The sequence below is a fragment of the Asterias amurensis genome, chromosome 3 (assembly GCF_032118995.1).
Source record: "Asterias amurensis chromosome 3, ASM3211899v1".
Taxonomy (NCBI): domain Eukaryota; kingdom Metazoa; phylum Echinodermata; class Asteroidea; order Forcipulatida; family Asteriidae; genus Asterias; species Asterias amurensis.
Genome location: NC_092650.1, coordinates 15,125,662 through 15,148,975, shown reverse-complemented (window position 1 = coordinate 15,148,975; position 23,314 = coordinate 15,125,662). Strand labels below are relative to the sequence as shown.

The 23,314-nt window shown below is 41.1% G+C and overlaps 1 protein-coding gene across 1 annotated transcript; it reads left to right on the top strand.

Moving 5' to 3' along the window:
• Positions 1-5,462: 5,462 nt before the first annotated feature.
• LOC139934847 (histamine N-methyltransferase-like) lies at positions 5,463-23,301 on the top strand. Its single transcript, XM_071929255.1, has 4 exons — positions 5,463-5,527; positions 13,218-13,452; positions 15,612-15,932; positions 18,308-23,301. The coding sequence occupies exons 2-4, from the start codon at positions 13,251-13,253 to the stop codon at positions 18,649-18,651; spliced, it is 867 nt and encodes a 288-aa protein (XP_071785356.1). The 5' UTR covers positions 5,463-5,527; positions 13,218-13,250; the 3' UTR covers positions 18,652-23,301.
• The last annotated feature ends 13 nt before the right edge of the window (positions 23,302-23,314 follow it).

Sequence of the window (23,314 nt, the reverse complement as noted above, 5' to 3'; positions counted from 1 at the left end):
CCCCCGCTCAGAACCTTTGCCCCCCCTCTTGCCCCCCCCATATGAAATCAGAGAAAAGTATATTCTTACAGGCCTAATATATAAATCGTTTAAGGCTGCATAAAATGCTGCCGCAAAAAGGAAAACTTTTATTCTAGTAAGCCCTATGCAGCATGGAATGCATGGAAACGCGCGCGCGCGATCGTATTGGCGGTAAATGTTTGTTGTGGTTTTGCGGTTACAGAGAGTGCAGGGTGTGACAAAGTTCTGTTAAATAAGTGGTGGTCTGAACGCAGACCAATAGCTCCGAACTTAGTCAGACCATGGAGGTAGAAATTTCTACCTCCATGGTCAGATGCACTACAGAGACATTTACTACAGCAATTTCCAGACTAGGCTGCGCTCTTCAGGCGCGTTGGCATCATTTAAATGAATAATTGGCATACAGCGAGAAGAATGTTATTTTGAGTACTTTACGAACTACACAGGTGTTGAGTCGAGATAACATGATTTTGTTTGAGAACACAGAATCAACAAAGGGTGTCCATAGAGCAATAAAAAAAAGAAAAAAGTTTAGATGCTATTTAAGTTTATACTAAGCATACAGTTATAATAAATATTTATCTTGTTCATAAAGCGTGGTAACACATTTCGTGATGTTTACGGTGGAAATAAATCCGGTGGTGAGGCCACCGCGTAAGGAGGACACTGTTTAAAAAGAGCACCAGGTTTTTTGTGTGTTTCGCCGTATCACATACTCACCATGGTTTTAAAGGTTGTTCATTGTCCCTTCCTTTAGGAGGATCCTTACCGACGGTATTTGGGAGCTCTGGGCAGTCATTCTTGGGAGAAGTCTCAAAACTCCACCTTTGACCCTTTTAACGCACAAGCAGCCAGGCGCACGCCTGGAATTTTTCGATGGCTCAACGTCGATAGCAACCCGAGCCACCACCCGGTACCTAATTCACCGAGCCCAGACGATGTTATAGCGGGTCGAGCAGCCCCAAATATGCATTCTCTTAGATTTCGAGACCCAAACTTTTTTGTAGCCGGCTCCTTGAACCATAACTTAAATGCCTGGGACGATGTTTTATCGGAATCCGTGAATAAAGAAGAGGTCCGCGGCTGGCTTCATCACGGAGTCAACCTGTTTGATTTCTTCCAGCCTTTTAAGGGCGAGTACCGGGGGAGACATTTCAATTCGGCCTGTCCGTCAGAGATGTATTTTCTAAACGCTCCGATTTGTCAGGAGTATGTACAGTTTATCAACGATACAATCACCAAGCGCTTGATAGAAGGTTCAGTTTCGGTTTTGGGTCGAATTCACGAAGTAACACCCCCTAGATGTGTAAACGCACTCACAGTCGAACCCAAAAAGCCGCGTTTAATTTTATCCATGAAGGGCCCAAACCTCTGGTGCAAGGACACGCCCTTCAAGTTGGACGGACGATAGCCAAGGCTACAAGCAAGTTTCTCTGTCAGAAGAGTCAGCTACTCTCTGCGGTTTTGAATGGGCGGGTTACTTTTTCACAGATACCACACTGCCTTTTGGCTTAAAAAACAGTGCCTATATATACACTTCCATAGGCTCATGCCTTTCAACATGGCTTAGAAATAGAGGCATACATACGGAACTCTGGATCGATGATAGATTCATCGGGGAATGCTACTCGAACAAAAGTTAGAAGGATTGGTCACACTCCTAATTTTGAAGTTACTTTTTTTTTTATAGTTGCCGTTGGGCGCAACCGGGGAGACATCCTACATGAGGGCTTTGCGGGCCCTTTATGTGGTTGCCTACATGCAGATACACCTTGGATATTTCGTCAATCTGAAGAAAAGTCATCTCGTCCCTTCCACCAGTATGGTTCATCTGGGCTTCGGCATTTGTTCTAGCTCGCTGTCTTTCTGGATACCAGAAAAGAAAAAAGTATCCTTTGCTGAGGTAAGAGAAACCATCCTAACCCAGGGCCAGGTGGTTCTGAAGCAGTTACAGCTTTGTCGGCAAAGCTCGAAGTTTTGCCCTGGTATTTCCGGCAGCGTCCCTGTTTCTGAGGGAATGCTGTATTTTTATGGCAGCTCTCGATGACCTGAATCCGGCGCCTCTATCTGCGGAAGAACGGGACGAAGTCCTATTTTGGCGTTTCGTCGACTCCTTTTCACAGCCAATTCCTTGGAAACAAGAACGCCACCTAGCTATTGCTCTATCAGCAGATGCATCCGGCCATAGATGGGGCGGTACTTTGGTTTCACCAGAGGAAGGTGTCGCCTTTGGAGACTACTGGGAAGCAGATATTGTACAACTTAACGACATCTGCTTCAAAGAAGCCCTAGCTCTGTATTTTGTTTTGCTTTCGGTTCTAGACTCGCTCTGGAATCGTCGGGTTGACGTCATCGGCGATTCCAGGAGCTTGGTAGACGCCTGGTCAGGCCTTAGAGCGAAATCGGCCGCACTGGCAAGGGTTCTAAGGCTAATTTTTGTACTCTCACTGGAAGCAAATTTCTCCCTCCATCTAACCTGGGTCCCATCAAAGTCAAATCCAGCCGACGCTCCGTCGAGGGAAACTTCGAGAGCTGACGCTCGTCTGTCCCCCCGCGTGTGGGACCACCTGCAAATGCAATTAGGGGGTCGAAGGGGTTTCACCATGGATTTAATGGCCCTACCTTCAAATGTACAGGTTGGCGTGGATGGAGCTCCACTAAAGTTTTTTTCAAGGTTCCCGGTCCCAGGGTCCGCAGGCGTAAATGCCTTTGCTCAGCAGTGTCCACGTGGTGAAGTGGTTTATGTTTTCCCACCTTTCGTTCTGGTAGCATCTCCCATCAGGCTTTTCCTGGAATGGGGAGATTTCTCGGTCACGATCGTTGTCCCGAAACACAGGCCTCCCAAGGTTTGGTGGCCTCATCTGAAATCCTTTGCGCGCCGGGCAATTTGTTTGGCAGAGTCCACTCATACAGGGGTCCTTGAATACCCGTCTTCGGCTGGATATATCCCCAACAAAAAGGAACTGGGTTTCGAGCTGTGGGCCTTCAAGTGCTACTTCCAACCGAGCAATATACCTCAGGTAGAATTTTCCCAGCCTAAGCAGCACAAAGTTCTCTTGGTGTCTGACTCAATGTTCAAGGGACTAAAGGGTTTCGGCTGGCCCGGTAAGCTAGACGTAAAGTTGTCAGTCACCAGAGGAGGGGATATCAGCACTCTGTTTCGCATCCTTGCTTGGTCCTGCCGAGCTCGTCTTCCTGAGGTTGCAGTCCTGCACGGAGGCAATAATGACTTCAGTCGTTCAGCAAATCCATCAGTCGATGTGCTAGAAGTTGTAAGGGTTTTCCGGACAGCAGCGAAACAACTTAAAGAAGAGTTCCCGGCTTGCACTTTTGTTGTCTCATCGGTGTGCCAAACAAAGTTAGTTGACACAAACCGCTCAGTGGCCGCTGTCAACTCTGCATTAAGGAAGGCAGCTTGCGAAGTCGGTTGGCTCTATTTTTCAAATGATCATATCACCCAGCTCGATCTAACCGACCAGGTTCATTTGTCCTTATTGGGATACCTCAAGCTCCACCGAAAGCTGCAGTTTTTTCTAAGATCAATTCTGGGTGTGGCCACAGGTATCCAAATAGAATGTTGAGGTTCCTTGATCCAAATATCTGTGCATTTATGGAATCCTTTCTCTTTGTTGAAGGTGGAAAAGGTAGCAGCCAGGCTCAGAGAGTTGGAAAACAAACTGGACAGCCGTTCATACGATTTACAGAAGAGCAGACTCGTAAAGGCGTTGGATGTCTTCTTGCAAGCACACCACGGAAAGGGATACCACACTCAAGGGCAAGGTTTGGACTCGGCAACGCCACTAGACATAGTGACCTTTCTTATTGATCGGGACTCAAGGGGCCGCACTCAAGTTCACGCCTTAGGATGTACTCATCTCGGCAAGCACGGTTTCTTTCCTTGTGGATGTCAGGCTAAACTGGCCGCAGGCACCGTGGACTCATACATTGGACAACTGAGAGCCTATTTCAATTCCATCGGCAAAACGGAGGTCTGGCGGTTGGGAGCCCAATTCGGAAATCCATGTTTTTCACATCAAGTCCACAGATACGCAAAAGCAGTTCAGCTGGAGCAGGCAGAGTCCCACGTCACCCCCAAACAGGCTGTTCCCCTGTTTTCTGACAAGTTGCGATCACTTGTAAAGGAAATCGTCAGACGCATCGAAATCTCCGAAAAAGATCAACAGCCCTTTTTGCATAAGTACGTGTTTCAGCGAGATTTGGCTTTCTTCCTTTGCCTGTGGTGGGCGGGCGACCGTGCTGGCGACTTGGGAAGAGCCAGAACCTGTGAGATAACCAAGATCGAAGGGGGCGATTTTATCTTCAATCATACAATCGGCAAGACAGTAAGAGAAGGCGATTCTGCCTTAATCATAGTCCCGCAACTGAAGGACCAAGGAGACATGAACCCAGCCGGTGCAGTACAGGTTTTATTTGAGTTGGCAAAATCGCACAAGTTTGACCTAACTGATGGGTATTTCTTTCGCCCCCTGGCACCGAATAAGAAGAGCCTGGCAAGCAAGCCCTTCGTAGGTAATGGGCCTAACTCTCGTTTGAAAGTGTACTTTTCTGCATCGAGCAACCCCGAAGATCTACTCCTGAGAGCCCACGGTGGACGGTCGGGAGTCGCAATCACCTAGCGGTTCCTCGGCGCAACAGAAGAAGAAGTGATGGACCACTGCAGATGGGCTTCACGTAAGACTTTCAAGCACTATACAGAGGTTGAAAGGGTAATGAGGCGGCAGCGAACTGTACGACTTCTGTCAAATGCTGTTGCTTCTCCCGATGAGCAATCCACCGCTGCTGATGCGGCGGCCCATTTCTACAGGCTACTGAACTCTGGTTTTGGGGCCCAGAGAGCTTTCCCACCGCCCACAGTATAAGCAAATTTTCGGAATTGAAAAATAATTGGGGTTATGCGGGCTCACATTCCCCCCTTAAATCCCCAGCCGAGTTGTTTAAAATATATAAACTCCCTCCGATGCCATGTTGTGGTCTTGCAAGACCCGGGTGGCAAGGATTTCCCGCATCCATGGTTAGGTTTTGCTCCTCCTGGCCTTTCATCCTGCAGCAGTTGGGCCGGTGGCACATAGTTATCTGTTGGTTGGGGTTCTCACTTTGTTCAAAATAATAAACGCAAAGTTTTGCTTCCTTTTCAAATGTTTGCCTGACCTGTTTCTTTTCATCGAGTCCAGCGCGCTCCTTTTGAGAATTGGGTGAGATTTGGGGTAGGCGGGTTGGAGCTCTCAAAAGTCGCCCAAGAAGGGGCAAACGTTGGAGGAACAGCTTCAACTCCCATATCTAAACCTTGTAGATACCGCAGCCGCCAGAGACAATGCCAGTGGTGCAAATAGTTCACTATTTGCACCACTGTCATCGTTGAGGGCGGAGTAGGATACTTCGCAGTCTCGGTTATAGCAAGACAGAGAGTGAGGAGTTTCATGGACCAGGACGACCCAGTCAAGGCAGTCAAAGGAAAGGTACACAAATCGTTTACAACTGGCCGGCGGTAAGTTTCCTTTGATTTTACCCACACCCACCCACCCCCTTTCAACCGTGTGACCCTTTTCCGGGCTGCGGTGTCTACAGAACAGCTTCAACTCCCATATCTAAACCTTGTAGATACCGCAGCCGCCAGAGACAATGCCAGTGGTGCAAATAGTTTACTATTGAACCACTTGGAGTGTTCAAGGAGTCCAACACGTCAGTCTAGAGTCCAACTCTGATTGTAAAAATCAATTCAGGCATCATCTTCAATTTAATTTTATGCAACAAGCAAACTTATAAATTTTCTGATTTTATTTCAAAGGGTAACATAAATGGCTGTTAGCAAACGGTTTCCAACAAAAACTACATGGTGTACGTGCACAATATTTTTACTGGCCTCAAGCACTGACCTCTACATAATAAATCAAGCCTTCAGTTCAAAATTATAACATACACAGCTACTATTCACAAGAAAATCTATGTGTGGAGGGTAACAGACAGCACACAATGGAACCGGAGTTTAACAATGACAATACCAAAAGTGCAATCGTCAGCCGTTGAAGTTTATTATACAGTCATTTGACCAGTTCGGGATCATTGACCAGTTCGGGATCACTTCAACTTTGCAATAACCAAATAATTATATCATTTCTCATTATTACCAATTTCTGTTGATAAATGTGAAGATTAACATCCATTAAACCAACAAACCCAAAATAAGGTGCCAAACATCATCGGCAAATAAATTATGGCCGTTTTCCTGAAGGTTGTCTGCAAAATTTGTCATTTTTTTGTTGAAAAATGTTGGTTGAAAAACACTGTTAAAACTTCTTACCTTTAGAATTGGAGTGCCGGGGCAAAAAATATTTATGTAAAATGATAAGAATGTGTAAAAAACATTCCTGTAATTACTGTGCAGTCATCTTGTTTCTTTGAGGAGACAAAGTTATCAAAATCTTCTTTGAGGGGGCAACTTACCCTTGACCAGTTCGGGATCACTCAACATCTCATTGCGTCAAATGGTGCCGCACTAACTTACTAAGTCTGGTAAAATCATACTACTGCAGTAGAAAGTTTATTTAGTTGATTTTGAGAAACATTACTTCAACAAATTCTTGTAGATTTTTTATTTTGTGAGAAAATTAAGCTTGGAGGGGTCAATAATGCTTTTTAGGTTCGCTTCACTTTTTCATTTGCCTTTGCTGTTGTTTTGTGGTTTTGTCGCTGGGTTTTTGCGCTGCTATTGAAGACACTTGCATGACATTCACTAAACAAATGAAGTCCAAGTCCATGCCAACACACCTCTGATGTGTCGTGTCCTTGAGAGACAGTTTTATGAATGGGAGTATGGGTTTGCAATAAAGGGCACTCTACTGATTCAGAATAGATTCAACTGATCCTGAACTGGTCAAACAGGTGACGATACTTTTCTCAAAGCCTCTTCAAAAGAACTAATCTTTTTTTGTCAGTGAATACTTGGTGAGTTTTATGACATGTTTAGGTAAACTGATAAACTTTTTTGTTTAAGATATCAAAGAGATTGCAACAAAAAACCATGTGAATTCAAGAAGTGATCCAGAACTGGTCAAACGACTGTACATGGGGCTGATGGTGATCAAAAGGATACAAGTCTGTTGTCGATACACAACCGCCGACTTATATTCAACGGACCATGAATCACGGACCATATGCAGAAAATAAAATATTCAAAAGAATATCCATATAATAGATTTGTCTGGTGTATAAACTGATGTCCCAGCCATGGGATTTTCGTTTTTTTTTGCTAGATTCCTCGCTCCCCAACCAAAGTGACTACAAAACGTCTCTAATGGATAACAATGGTATATTTCGTCATGGTTTTTTTCCCAGCAAGAGTTGTGGAGCCCATTTTCTCTAGTATTTATTTTTATCACACAACTAGTGTTCCCTTTTATGTTTTATAATTATGTTGGGTATTTTGTTTATCTGTTTCATTTAAATATATGGTTAAGTTTTATTTTACGCTAACTGTTTTTGTGTTTGTTCTTCCTGTAATTTTGAATTGTTTTGCCGCTACATAAGATTACACCCACTAAATAAAATTGCTTACATTGCTTTCTTCGTTAGAAAAAAAAGGGGGGGGGGGTCCGTACTCGTTAAGGTTTGCTTTTGATGGGCCCCTCCATCCCCTACATGTGTTTTGCATTGATTGTTAGTTTTTGTTTTCTATTATTGTACGATTGCATTTGCTTGTACATGTAATAAATTATTTATTACCTTCTGTGTAGACTAAGCAAGTCTCGCGCATATTTGAACTTACGGGACCATTATGTTCCAAACCTTATGGAGTTTTACGTGGGACATTTTGTTTCGTCCAATATTTTAGTTTAACGTAGTTTATTACCATGAATATTAGAAATATTGTTGGAAATGTAATACTAGTTAACAAAACGTATACAAGTAAAATCATTTCAACAAAAAAATCCTACTTTCGGGATGTCGACTTCCCGAGATAAATTATCACAGGAAGACGACATCCTAATTTTAGGATGTCGACTTCCCGAGATAAATTATCACAGCAAGACGACATCCTACTTTTGGGATATCGACATTCCGAGATAAATTATCACAGGAAAACGACATTCTTCTTTTAGAATGTCGACTTCCCGAGATAAATTATCACAGGAAGATGACAACTGACGTTTAGGATGTCGACATACCGAGATAAATTATCACAGCAAGACGACATCCTACTTTTATGATGTCGACATCCCGAGATAAATTATCACAGGAAGGCGACATCCTACTTTTAGGATGTCGACATTCCGAGATAAATTATCGCAGGAAGACGACATTCTTCTTTAAGAATGTCGACTGTTTGTAGTTATAAGACTCCGAGGGGATAGGAGAAAAATTTGGAAAAACCGTGACCTCAATTTGGCCTCTACTTCCGGGTCAACCGGAAGTGGGACCATATCTCAAGAACTACTCAACCGATTTTCAATTTGTTTTCACTTACAGACTCCTTGACATTAATATTGACTGTGAAAACCCGTGACCCCATGTTGGCCTCTACGTCCGGGTGAACTGGAAGTGGGACCATACGCCAAGTACTATACAACCGATTTTCAATCCTTTTTGTTCAGTTTTGTCCTCCTAAGGCATTAAAAATAAACTTTGAAAATCCATGACCCCAAGTTGACCTCTACTTCCGGGTCAACCAGAAGTGGCACCATATCTCAAGAACTACACAACCGATTTTCTAACTTTTTTCAGTTACAGACTCCTTGGGCGTTAGAGATTAGCCTTAGGTTACCGTGACCCCATGAAGAGGCACCGTAACTCAAGACACTGTACAGTATTTTTCAAACTTTTTTTTCAGTTATAGACTCCTTGGTAATTTTAACACATAATCAAAGCAAAAGAACACGGAACAGCTTTGTGTTTGTTCACAAACACCTAACGTCTAGTTTCTTTTTGATTGTATAAGTTGGATGATGTAGCGTGTATTGTGTAACTAATTAAACTATTACACAAGTCATTTTGATGAAAACAAAGACGTGTTAAGCAAGAACACCCCGGTCAAAAATGTAGGAGTCCAACGATGGTATAGTGTCGTCTGCTGCGTTTTCTGATCATGTTCGAACTTGCTCTCAGTTTGCGGACCAGACACTACAAAGACCCCGAGCGGAAGGCCCAATAATACCATACGTAGCGTACGTTTCTGTACTGACTAATAAACTTACAGTGCATCCTAGGTTTCAGCAAACGGTCATATTATTTCCCTCGTTCTCTACCAAGATTAAACATAGAATTATGGTGTCATAATATAATCTAATAATTATTATCCTAATCTGTAATTGCCAGTGGCCTTTACTTCGTATACAAACAAAAAGACCGGTGCATGGTTTACATGAAAACCTCAATGACCCTTGATCACTTAGCCTTATCTGGTAGTCAATAGATGACGTCACAACTGATTGGTCTACCAGCCAAGCGTGTAAGTTCTTGTTCCCCATGCCGTGGAGCTATCTTTGTTTTCTATAAATCCAGACCTACATCATGTACCACAATTACTCGGACGGGTATTATGTTTGCGTTTACCTTTGCGAAAAGGGGCTGCAGAGAAAACGAGTATACACGGAAAAACCAGTCGATATACGTAAAAAAACAACAACAACTCTTTGTTCAGTATATAACATTCCATTAATAATAACGTCGGCTTCAAACCGCCACAATACTTCACAAATAGTTATACATGATGAAGACACCCCCCCCCCCCATTATGACAAAAATTTTGAAATATGTCGACTGAACTGCGTTCGCATGCAGGTGATTGATTGGACCCCGGAAACTAAAGCAAAGACATTCATAGTATATATATATTTTTATTTATTATTATTTTTTTTTTGGTTGCATATTTTAGTTATTAATTTATTTAATTATAGATACTTAATGAATTAATTATGTATTTACTCATTCCGTTATTAGTATTATTATTATTATTATTATTATTTTTTTTTTTAATGTGTGGTGAGTTCACTTATTAAAGGCAGTGGACACCATTGGTAATTGTCAAAGACTAGCCTTCACAGTTGGTGTATCTCAACATATTGTAACGAAATGGTATCGCGCGGTGGCGCTCCAGGCTTAGCGCGAGCAGAGCCGTATATTGGGAGAGTTGCGACATGGGGGGACCAGTTCTTTTGGTCACGTGGTTGCTGGGCGCCATTTTCGGGTCTAAGAAAAGTGTTCAAACGCTTCGACTCCATTTTATTTATATCAGTGAGACGATCCAAGACGAATGATATAGGCTTCAAAGTGTACACCGACCACCAGAAAACTTTAAATAAGTCGAACCTGTATGGATCTTACAACTGAAGATTATAAGGTAGCATGGGGCTCAGGTCGTTTTCAAGTTCGTTGGACGATTGTTTCAATTGTGGACATTTGGTACAGTGAATCAGCTTGACAACGACCTGGGCCCTTACCTTTTAATCTAGGTTTGAAAGACCCATACAGGTTCGACTTATTTAAAGTTTGAAGCCTTTATCATTCGTCTTGGATCGTCTGACTGATATAAAAATGAAGTCGAAGCGTCTAAACCCTTTGCTAAGACCCGTACAGGTAAGGTCTCGTGTCCGATTTGTGAGAAGAGCTTTTCGCGTAGCGACAATATGAAACGACACCGACAGACACACAAGAACCCCAGTATCGGAAGCCAACCGAAAGCTTGTCCTATTTGTGATAAGGTGTTTTCCACTTCAAACAATTTGAAGAAACACCTTCAAAATCATAAGGAGGAGGAGGAGGAGGGGGACCTCCTCGAAGGTGATAGTGGCGAATCCACTGAAGGGGAGGATTTTGAAGACGAGGCGGTGGAGTGGGAGGCGCTTCATGAAGACGATAGTGATGAATCAACAGATGATGATGATTTTGAAAATGAAGACGTGATGGAAGAAGGGGACTACCGTGAAGATGATGATAGTGATGGACTAATAGATGATGATGGCCATGAAAATGAGGAGGAGGAGGAGTTCCTTGAAGACGATAGTGGTGAATCGGCACATGATAAGATTTATGAAAGCGAAGAAGTGGAGGAGGAGGAGGAGGGATTCTGTGAAAACTATAGTGATGAATCAACTGATGATGACGATTTTGCAATTTATGACGTCATTAATACTGTTTTTGAATTGCCCACCCTTGCTAGACACTTTTATCGCGGAGAAAAAAATTTCGTAACTTTTACCACTTTTGAGTTACAGGGCACTTTCGTTTTTGGCCCGTTTCGACCGGAAGTAGAGGTCATGTGAGGTCACGCACACAAAATAAAATGAAGACCTAATTTATCCCAACCCAATCCCGTTAACAGAAATCTACGGTCTCTTGTGGTTCATTTGATATAGATTTTCAAAGATTTAAATAAAACACCTTTAAGATGACGTCACGTGACTGGTGATGACGTCATCATGGCGAATTTTGTTTAGGACCCTCCTTGCACCAATGCCCTTCATCACTGAAAGTTTCATTGCAATTGCTCTTAAGGCACCATGCAAAAGAATGCGAGTACTGAATAATCCTGAAACAACCAAATAAAAAAACGAACAAAAACAATAGCTGTTTCGCTGCGCTTCGCTACGAAACAGCTAATAATAATAAGATGAGTAAATACATAATTAATTAATTAAGTATCTATAATTAAATAAACACAAACATAATACCGTATCCGAGTGATTGTGGTACATGATTATAGCTTGGAGTTATAGAAAACAAAGATAGCTCCACTGTATGGGGAACAAGAACTGGCACGTTTGGCTGGTAGACCATTTCAGTTGTGACGTCATCTATTAACTACCAGATGAGGCTAAGTGATCAAGGGTCATTGAGGTTTTCATGTAAACCATGCACCGGTCTTTTTGTTTGTATACGAAGTAAAGGCCACTGGCAATTACAGATTAGGACAGTAATTATTAGATTCTATTATGGTACCATAACTATTTAACGTTTAATCTTTGTAGAGAACGATGGAAATTTGATCGTTTGCAGAGACCTATATCCTGGATATGCACCGTACAGAAACGTACGCATAGAACATTATCTGTTGTATTGCAAAATGCTTAGGCCTACCCCCCCCCCAAAAAAGGGGGGGTGTAAATGCAAAACAAACTAACATTTAATCATTTTTCTCGATGGCTAACTCGGTTGTACCCACACTTTGGGGCTCTTATTTATGAAAAGTAGTGTAGATCACCGGTGTTGTCGTCAAAAGTTTAAATCATTGTATGTGTAATATATATATAAAATAAAATAAAACACGACCTTGTTTATATATCGTCGGTCTTTGGTTGCAACGCTAAATTGCTTCTGTAAAATCGTTACCCTCTCTTCGTATTTTCCAATAAAGTATTTAATTATATTCAATTATGATACTATTACTGTAATGTACACAATATTTAAACCTAAAAAAAAAAAAAAAAAAAAAAAACCAAGGGTGTATTATTATTATTATTATTATTATTATTTGGTTTATTAAAAATGCAAACATGTTTGTCAAAAAGCCGATTTGGGGATGCATATTATACAAAGAGTAAACATAAATAACAATTATTAGACTCAAATAATGGTTTGTGGCGGCATTCCAACAGAACCGTTTTATTTTTGAGAAAAGAAAAAGGAAACACTTAATCGAACCGCAACACAGAAACGTAGGCCACGTCCATATAATTGGGCCTTCCGCTCGGTTGTCGGTCCGGCAACTGAGAGCAAGTTCGAACACGTTCAAAACAACTGGCAGACACGTCACTCCTGACCGAGGGGTGATTCTGAAACGAGTTATCTGCATCGAGAAAGACCCATGTACTTCTTTTAACCATTGTTAGCTGAGAACAATACAAACAAACAAACAAACAAACAAACGAACGAACGAACGAACGAACGAACGAACGAACAAACAAACAAACAAACAAACAAACAAACAAACAAACAAACAACCATTTTTCTAGACAAGTACACCCCTTACACAGCAATCGAGAAACCCAGTCCAAAGTCTGCTAGAGTGGCTCGAAGACCCTAATGACTGAGGGTCATGACCCTCCTCATAAAAAGGAGGTCATATACGCCACTCATACTACTAATAACATACCAAAAAGGGAACCATTGTTGATTTGACTTGCACTATTAAAGTCATGAACTATAGTTATAACGAACTATTGAGGAGTATTTTCTTTTGACAGCAAGTTGCATCGGGGAGTACAAGGGTAGACATTATGGCAGCTTCTAAGCCCATGATGCGTTTGTTTACCAACCGGGACCGCTACTTCAAGGCGTATGAGACTTTCGTTGTGTACTCTGCCAAGTACGAACATCAGGACACTTGTACCAAGACGGTGCTAGACAAGATCGTCCCTCATCTCCCAAACTTGGACCAAGACAATGAGCTCCGTGTCTTAGGAGTAGGCAGTGGATCTGGTAAGGCAGTATTTCAAATCATTCGCTGCAATAACAACCTGGATTTAAAAAAAACCAAAAACATATGAATCTCGAAACCCAGATATAAATTTTAATCCGCACAGTTTTTTATATTTTATATTAGCATCCTCCACGAATTAATGCCCGTGAGTTCAATTGCACTAAAAACTCGAAATTAGTCAAACTTGGCCATTAAGTGTTGAGTAAAAAAGAAATAGGCCGCTATTTAAAAAAGAAAAAACAAAAAAAACAACCCAGCCTTGACAGGATAATTTCGATTAAACTATGATGATCACAACCTAATAATTACCTTGCATAAAACAACCGGAGAGTTTGTGTATACGTTCAGGTGGTGAAAAACGAACACAGCATTCTTGCGAGCAGATTATTGGGTAACAATCTCTGCTTAGAAGCAAGCTAGACGAGACGTTGAGACCGAAATATTAACAACAACGACGACGACGACGACGACGGCGACGGCGACGGGGACGGCGACGGCGACGGCGACGGGGACGGGGACTGCGACGACGACGACGACGACAATAATAATAATAGTAATAATATAATAATAATAATAATAATAAAAATAATAATAACAATTACAGTAACAGTAGCAGTAGCAGTAGCAGTAGCAGTAGCAGTAGCAGTAGCAGTAGCAGTAGCAGTAGCAGTAGCAGTAGTAATAATAATAATAATAATATGCTGTGATAAAATGAAATAATAACAATAACAATAATAATAACAATAGCAATAGCAATAGCAATAGCAATAGCAATAGCAATAGCAATAGCAATAGCAATAGCAATAGCAATAGCAATAGCAATAGCAATAGCAATAGCAATAGCAATAGCAATAGCAATAGCAATAGCAATAGCAATAGCAATAGCAATAGCAATAGCAATAGCAATAGCAATAGCAATAGCAATAGCAATAGCAATAGCAATAGCAATAGCAATAGCAATAGCAATAGCAATAGCAATAGCAATAGCAATAGCAATAGCAATAGCAATAGCAATAGCAATAGCAATAGCAATAGCAATAGCAATAGCAATAGCAATAGCAATAGCAATAGCAATTGCAATTGCAATTGCAATTGCAATTAATAACAACAACAACAACAACAACAACAACAACAGCAACAGCAACAGCAACAGCAACAGCAACAGCAACAGCATCAGCAACAGCAACAGCAACAGCAACAGCAACAGCAACAGCCACAGCCACAGCCACAGCCACAGCCACAGCCACAGCCACAGCCACAGCCACAGCCACAGCCACAGCCACAGCCACAGCCACAGCCACAGCCACAGCCACAGCCACAGCCACAGCCACAGCCACAGCCACAGCCACAGCCACAGCCACAGCCACAGCCACAGCCACAGCCACAGCCACAGCCACAGCCACAGCCACAGCCACAGCCACAGCCACAGCCACAGCCACAGCCACAGCCACAGCCACAGCCACAGCCACAGCCACAGCCACAGCCACAGCCACAGCCACAGCCACAGCCACAGCCACAGCCACAGCCACAGCCACAGCCACAGCCACAGTCACAGTCACAGTCACAGTCACAGTCACAGTCACAGTCACAGTCACAGTCACAGTCACAGTCACAGTAACAGTAACAGTAACAATGATAATAATAATAATAATAATAATAATAATAATAATAATAATAATAATAATAATAATAATAATAATAATAATAATAATAACAAATCCCCTCGATCCAAATCTAATGTAAATTCCCAGCCGTTTTTCTGCCTTCCGCCTATTAAAGTAGGCCCTAGTTAAGTTAGATAACATGATAGTTTTTTTTCAGAATTGAGAAGTCCCCCGAATTCCGAAAATCTACTCCGTGGTAGTAGAGTTGTACAAGACAAGTTGTCTCTCTTAAAAAAAAACATATTCTAACCGGCATTCCGGCAAGTAGATAATAAATATACACATGGTGTTACCACAAAACATTGATACCTCACCATACAGTGCCTCAAAATCCATATCGAATACTGTCAGTCGAACAAGGTGGTTTTCTCATCATAACAAATCCATCATTAATGTTGAATTTAATGGTAAATGTAATAAATTGCAAGAAATAATAAGTATCATTTTAATGACCCGCGCAATAATTATATGCTATTTTTTGTAACTATTCACAGGAAAAACGGAGTTTCCATTTTTGACCGCACTACTGAAGAAATATCCGATCATCACTAATCGTGTAGTTGAACCAGATGAAGATCAAATCATCAAGTACAAGGCACTGGTTCAAACCAAGGGACACGAACTACAAGGTGTGAAGTTTGACTGGCGACAGCAAACCCTTGAACAATACAGAGATACTGACGGAGTTGGAACCAAGTTTCATTTCATCAGCGCTATTCACTCCCTGTACGACGTTGAGGACATAGACAGTTCCTTGATGTATCTGTACGATCTCCTGGAACCTGGTGGCATATTGATTTCGATGCTCATATCAGGTAAACACACAAGAATGTGCGAGCGAATATGGAATTCCTTTGAGGAGACAGCAGACCAGCCTATGTTGTAAAAAAATCAGCGGATAAACGACCTATAGCCCTGTGGCCACTCAAGACTTAATTTATGCTTATGTCTATTAAATTAGGATTAACCTTAGGACTTTAAGGACGAGTTAAGTTTGGTTTCCGTAGACGACCTTAGGACGAGTTACTCGTCCTATAATAGATGGATAGACCTTTCTTTTATTGATTAAACAAACCGCCTTGGTTGGCATGGACAGCCGAATGTTTGTAAAACACTCAATCGCATAAACAGTTGTTTTAATCAAGTTCACAATATCTGCAAACTTTCCGTTAATATAAAGTACTAACACAAGGAGACCGCTATCTGCGATGGGAACCGGAGAAACCAACTGAAGTGCCACGACTTAGAGTGATAACGCCGCCTGCATTGCTACCAATGGAGTACCTCCCTTAATTTATTTGTTTTCAACAAAGTCAGCACAATGTTTGAACTTTTTTGTACATTGTAACCAACAGTAGCGATCTTTTTTTGATTTGCATTCATTGCTTTCCATAGTTTTTCAACCAGGGTTGGCAAAAACTCGGGCTGAGACGTTGCAAAAGAAAGGTCTACACACGTCATCGGCCGCCATCTTTCCTTCAACCTCGTTCCCAGGGGTGATCGATCTCGCCACGCCATTTTTCCCCAGCATGCCTTGCTCGATCATAGACGTACGCAGAGCTAGCGTGATACGGCGCGCTGACCATTGTAGCGAGGTTGGGCATAGGTATATACATGTAGAATAGAACAACTAGATCGGCCACGCGTACAAACGCGGGATCTTGCATGTGGGCCGCCATTGCTTATCTCCCGTGTACATTCGCTGTGCGTTGCCGTCAGCACGTGACTTTTTGCCGTCAGCACGTGACATTTAGCGTGTCAAATGCCTATCTCCCGTGTTCATTTTCGCGCGCAACCTTTCGAACGTAAATTTTTACCGCGTCCATGGCGAACCAAAAACTTGTTATACACAGGCAATGGCGCGTATGTACGCGCGGCCGATCTAGTTATTATAATTCTATAATGGGTTGGGGAAAATTGCACGCGTGTACGCACTGCTGAGCATGCACTTGTCCTTTGTTAATACTTCAAAGATGGCGGTCGTGGACGCGTATTGCACTCCATCTATTCGGACTCTTTCTCTGTACACAGGAACAGAGTCCTAACTATTGAGGCCCGTCTCTGGGGCGGAAAAATTTCACAGCTTCAGAACTTAAATCTTACCTGCAAGAAAGCACCAATTTCAACAGATTCACATTCCATGGCAGCATATGTTTTTCTGCGGTGGGTTTTGATCGTAAGTTATTTTTCACAAATCCGTCAATTTCATGAAATAATGCAGCTCCCAACGTTAAGGAATTCCCATTTTTGTTCGTACTCCTCTCACAGTCTGCCGTGTGTACGCAAGACGCACGCACGACGCGCAAATTTTGAATTGTGTTGCGTGTTAAAGCTGTGCAGTCAAGATACGGTGACCGAGAACTCATGCGTCTAAGCTTGCATCATGCGTCTTGCACGCGAATGTATACTCGTACGCACGACAACAGACAACACTGTGAGAAAACGATCGAAACAGGAATTTTTTAACGTTGGAGCTGCATTATTTCACGAAAATGACGGATTTGTGAGGAATATATGAGGACCAAAACCCACCGCAGAAAAATGTATGCCGCCATAGAATGTGAATCTGTTGAAATTTGTGGCTTGTTGCAGGTAAGATTTGAGTTATGAAGCTGTGAAAATTTTCCGCCCCAGAAATGTACCCTGATGTCCAGGACGTCACTGTAGTACAAAACGAAAGTGTAAGGCCGCCAGGGCTAGGATTAATCCTAGCATTTCGTGAAAACGGATGTAGGTTAACGAGGCTGTGTCAGATTTTTGGCTGATTTGACCCTTAAATTTTGATTTAAAATTAAATAGGTATTTTGATGGTGGTCGAGAAAGTTACAAGCTTTCATTTGAGCCATTGCTAAAAAAAGTCTGCCAATTATTAGTAGCAGTGAAAAAAAGTGCTCAAAATGAGTTTTTGTCGGGATCCCGACAATATATCACGTGACCAATTCTTATGTGTTTTATAAGAAACGTTTTCAATTTTTTTCATGGTTCCTGAACATTAAAAGTAAAAGTTAAACTTTTTTTCGTTAGAGCGGGTGATACTCTTTGAAATACCATTCACTCAAAAAATTCTATTTTTTAATGTTTGGGGCCAAAAATCTGACATAGCATCTTTAATTTGTTGTGTATAAAGCCCCGTAACACTTTTTCAAATAAAAACAATATAAGACTCGGTATGTATTGTTTTCTCTTTCAGACCTATGTGGTATGTGGAAGTTTTGGAGTCGTACATCCGACTTGTGTAAGCGTTGCTCACATGACATGCTTAGCTCGTTTGATCGCCATGACATCCCCTATGTCCAGAGTCGATACCCTTGTGAAATGGAGATCACTAAATGCTTTGACGAGACATCCGAGGACGGGGATCTCTTGCTTGATTTCTGTCTTCAAGTGAGTGAATTCAAGAAGACGGCATCAGCGTCCAAATATAAGGAGGTGATAGAGTACATGGCCAGCAGTGAGTGCTCTAAGAAAGACGGGAGTAAAATCCTCATGAGTATTGATTGGGAGACAGTTATCGTTACGAAGCCGTCTAATTAAAGGTCCTGTACACGTTTGGTAATTGTCAAAGACCAGTGTTCTCACTTGGTGTATCCCACCGTAAGCATAAAACAACAAACCTGTGAAAACTTGGGCTCATTTTGGTGATCAAAGTTGCGAGAAAATTATGAAAGAAAAAACACCCTTGTTGGACGAATTTGAATGTGTGCTTTCAGCCAGATAGTAATAGAAGAGTTCTAGGCAGAAGTCTTTTATTATTTTAGTGAAAAATTGCCCCTTTCTCAAAAACTACGTTACTTAGAGGGAGTCGTTTCCAACGATGTTTTATATTATCAACAGCTCTCCAATGCTTGTAATACCGAGTCAGTTTTTAAGTTAATACTTGTTTTGAAACATTACCAAACGTATACCTTCCCTTTAAAGGCATTGGCATAAAAAAAAAAAAAAACGCACCGCGCACATTTTAAAATGGCCATGCGCCCATACAACAGTGTAGTGTTTTGTAATAAATTTACTCAATTTTGACTGGCGTTTTTGTGGAAAATTTCGGAGTCATTAGCTCCAGCAATGACAGATCCACGGGGTCGGAACGGGATGAGAAGACCATGTTTAACATGTATGGCCTACCTTTGGAATTTTCAGTGTACTGTACAATGTATATGTACTGGGCCCGATTTCATGGCTCTGCTTACCGCCGAATTCTGCGCTTACGAACACGATTCCCCGCTTACGTGAAGCGCCGAATTTCTGCGCTGGCCTTGTAAGCGTAGAATACCTAATGTGAAGTACGCACGCGCAGAAGCCAAAATTCGCCGCTAACCCGTGAAATACGCTTGCCGTAAGCACAGAATTTCCTGCTTCCGTAAGCGCCGATTCTATGCTTACGGTAAGCAGAGCCATGCAATTGGGCTCTGTACACACACTACCGAAGTTGCCTTCATGTGCATACGGTACCCCGACATGTCCACATAAACGAATACACTCAACAAAGACCTATCACCTTTGGTAATTGTCAAAGACCTGGGCACAATTTCATAGAGCTGCTAAGCACAAAAAAATTGCTTAGCACGAAATTTCTTGTATATTTGGTTTGCGATAACACCATGTGTGTATCTACTTGCCAGGTAGAGTTTGTTCTTAGAGAACTGTCTTGCTTTATTCTACTACCGCAGAGTAGATATTCGGGGGTTCGGGAGACTTCTAAGTTCGGAAAAGAACTGTCCTGCTTTTAACTATTACCAGGGCGGATGATGTAGAAAATAGACTTGGACTACTACTTTAGCTTATAGGATCGTAGTTAATTGTACTTCCTTGATAAAAACAGCTAGGATTACCAACAAAATTTCCATTTGTTGCATATTGCTTGTTACTGGTAATCAGCTGTTGTTTGCTTATCCTAAAAATCACGTGGAAATTTGGGTGGTAATCCTGTTTCTATCAAGGCAAATATTTCATGCTAAGGAAATTTTTGTGAAATTGGACCCAGATTCCCACTTAGTGTATCTCAACATTATGCATAGTAACAAACCTGTGAAAATATCGACTCAATGGTCATCGAAGCTGCAAGAGAATAATTCAAGAAAAAACGACCCTTTTTGAACAATTTGTTGTGCTTTCATAAAACAAATTATGGCCAATAAAAGGCTTTAAGTCTGAACTCTTTTCATAATATTGAGTGAGAAATTCCCTCTAAACTTAGTACAACCATATTGCCACCGCAGTAAAATTTATTCTCACTAATTTTCAAGTTAATATACACATAATGAATGTTTATGAGTGCAATGGTGCGAATATGTTCATGAGTTGAAAGATGGAATGTTCTATTCAACGAGGCGGAGCCGAGTTGAATGGAACATTCCAGCTTTCAACGAATGAACATATTCGCACCATTGCACGAATGAAAAACATTCATTATTTGTTTTATATAACATTCAAGTAGATCTTTGTCATTTTGATTGAAAGATACAACTTTCAAAACAAACAAAGCGTAGGCCTACAATTTTTAATTGTAGAAGCCGAATGCTAGTAATTTATTTAATATGCCTTGCAGTAACACTGCTGCGTTACCAAAGATGCGCACGCAGTGATGTTTTTACTCAGCTTTTTCGTTCCATCTGAAAAGTACCATTGCACGCTGGCAGCGTGCAATGGTACATTTCGGATGGAACGAAAAAGCACGGTGAGTGACTCAGCGTGCAATGGTAATTTTATTTGCTATCACGTGACGGACAATCCTCCAATCAAATGGCAAGGATCTGCTTGGGTGTAATATAATCTCAAATAACTGCATTTGATACATATCTTATATCTACGACAAATTCCTTAGTATGTGACAGGTTCATCACTGGTCGATAGTGTTCGACTTCGTTGACGGTCATTAACCATTTAAAGGCAGTGGACACTATTGGTAATTTCACAAAATAATTTTAAGCATAAAACCTTTCTTTGTGACAAGTAATGATGGGGAGAGGTTGATGGTATAAAACATTGTGAGAAACGGCTACCTGTGAAGTGCCATAGTTTTCGAGAAAGCAGTAATTTTCCACGAATTTGATTTCGAGACCTCAGGTTTAGAACTTGAGGTCCCGAAATCAACCATCTAAACGCACACAACTTCATGTGACAAGTGTTTTTTCTGCTTTCATTATTATCTCGCAAGTTCGATGACCGATTGAGCTCAAATTTTCACAGGTTTGTTATTTTATACATATGTTGAGATACACCAACTGTGAAGGCTAGTCACCAATAGTGTCCACTGTCTTAAAAAAAAATTACAATATAACGATTTTCCAAATTTGCAACTTTTGCTTATAGACAGCACAAATCAAGAAATAACGTTGCAGGTAAAACTCACTTTTGTAAACTTTTAATTGTTACATAATGCTATGAATATTTGTAGCACCCTTATTCTTGGCGTTTGTTGATGTTGTCAGGGCCCAATTTCATAGACCTGCTTAAGCAAAAAATTTGCTTAAGCACGAAAATAGCTTGCTCAATATTTTTCACATGTTCATGGCAAAAATTTCATGCCATATACATTGCTTGTGACTTGTATTTAGCTGTTGTTAACTTAGCATAACAATGGGAGACTTTGGAACGCTAGGTGGCAGTAGACTTACCCGGTAAATTTCCGTTGTTTACGTAGTTCTGAGCATGCGCGCATTACCGAGAACAATGGTTTTTACCTGGTAAGTCTGCTGCCACCAAGCGTTTTAAAAGTCCCCCATTGAGTGGAGTCTTGGCCGGTAATCTGATTTTACTAACCAAGGATTTTTTTGCTTTAGCAAAGTTTTGTGTTTGGGCAGCTCTATGAAATTGGGCCCTGAACTAAAACAACAACTTTATATGATATTTAGGCTTCCGCTTTTAATAAAGTTGTGACTTGCCTTGCGTGGTGCCTGTACCTAACTTTACCGAACATTTCTGGCTAAAATAAAAACCAAACTGATATTGCCTAGAGTCAACCTGCCTGTCGCTCAGCTGTTAATAGTTGAACATGTTTGTAATGCTTTGCTCTTCTTTATCATAATATCAAAACGAATAATGTAAATTTACTTTGGGTTTATTTTTCAGTGTATTCTTAAAGACACTGGACACTATTGGTATTGTCATCGCACTTGGTGTATCTCATTTATTATATGCATAAAATAACAAACCTGTTATTGAACTCAATTGGTCGTCGAGATAATAATGGAAGAAAAACACCCTTGTCGCACGAAGTTGTGTGCTTTTAGATGCTTGATTTCGAGAACTCAAAATCTAATTCTGAGGTCTCGAAATCAAAAAAAAATATTTTAGTGGAAAATTGCTTCTTTCTCGAAAACTACGTTACTTCAGAGGGAGCCGTTTCTCACAATGTGTTGTACTATCAACAGCTCTCCATTGATCGTTTAACAAGTAAGTTTTTTATGCTAACAATTACCAATAGTGTCATGTGCCTTTAAAGGAACACGTTGCCTTGGATCGGTCGAGTTGGTCTCTGAAAAGCGTCTGTAACCGTTTGTTATAAAATGCATATCAAGATGGGTAGAAAGATGTTTTAAAAGTAGAATATAATGATTCACACAAACACGCCTTGAAATTGCGCGGTTTTCCTTGTACCTCGTCGACTAACACGGTCGGCCATTTATGGGAGTAAAAAAATAAAATGTTTGACTACCATAATGGCCGACCGTGTTAGTTCGCAAATTTGTGTGGATCATTGAATTCTACCTTTAAAACATCTTTCCAACCGTATGCATTTTATAACAAATGGTTATAAACGCTTTTATGGACCAACTCGTCCGATCTAAGGCAACGTGTTCCTTTAATGTGCGTTCTGTTACTGGTAAACTCTGGTTTTTTTGCCGCCTAAAACCTTCCTCGGAAAGATTTATTTTCCGAATTGGAAAAAAAAACAAAAAAAAAAACGAAGACTAATCACAATGAAATAATAAACGTTACTTATATTCATAAGACTCTGCTATGTTCGAACCGTCAGGTAACTATTTTTTTGAATATAATTATTAGTTTTATTCTGTTTAGCTAATTGCTTTTTAAACTCTTGTTTTTAATAAATCCAAGATGGCCGCTTTCCCTTGCCCTGTGAATAATGTCTTTCTTATTTAGGGTGGATTTTCGTATTTCCTTGCCTTTACCAGTTGGTTGCTTTGTAAGCATTGTCTATATTTTGTTACGCGCTTGTGTATATTTTAATGGAAGG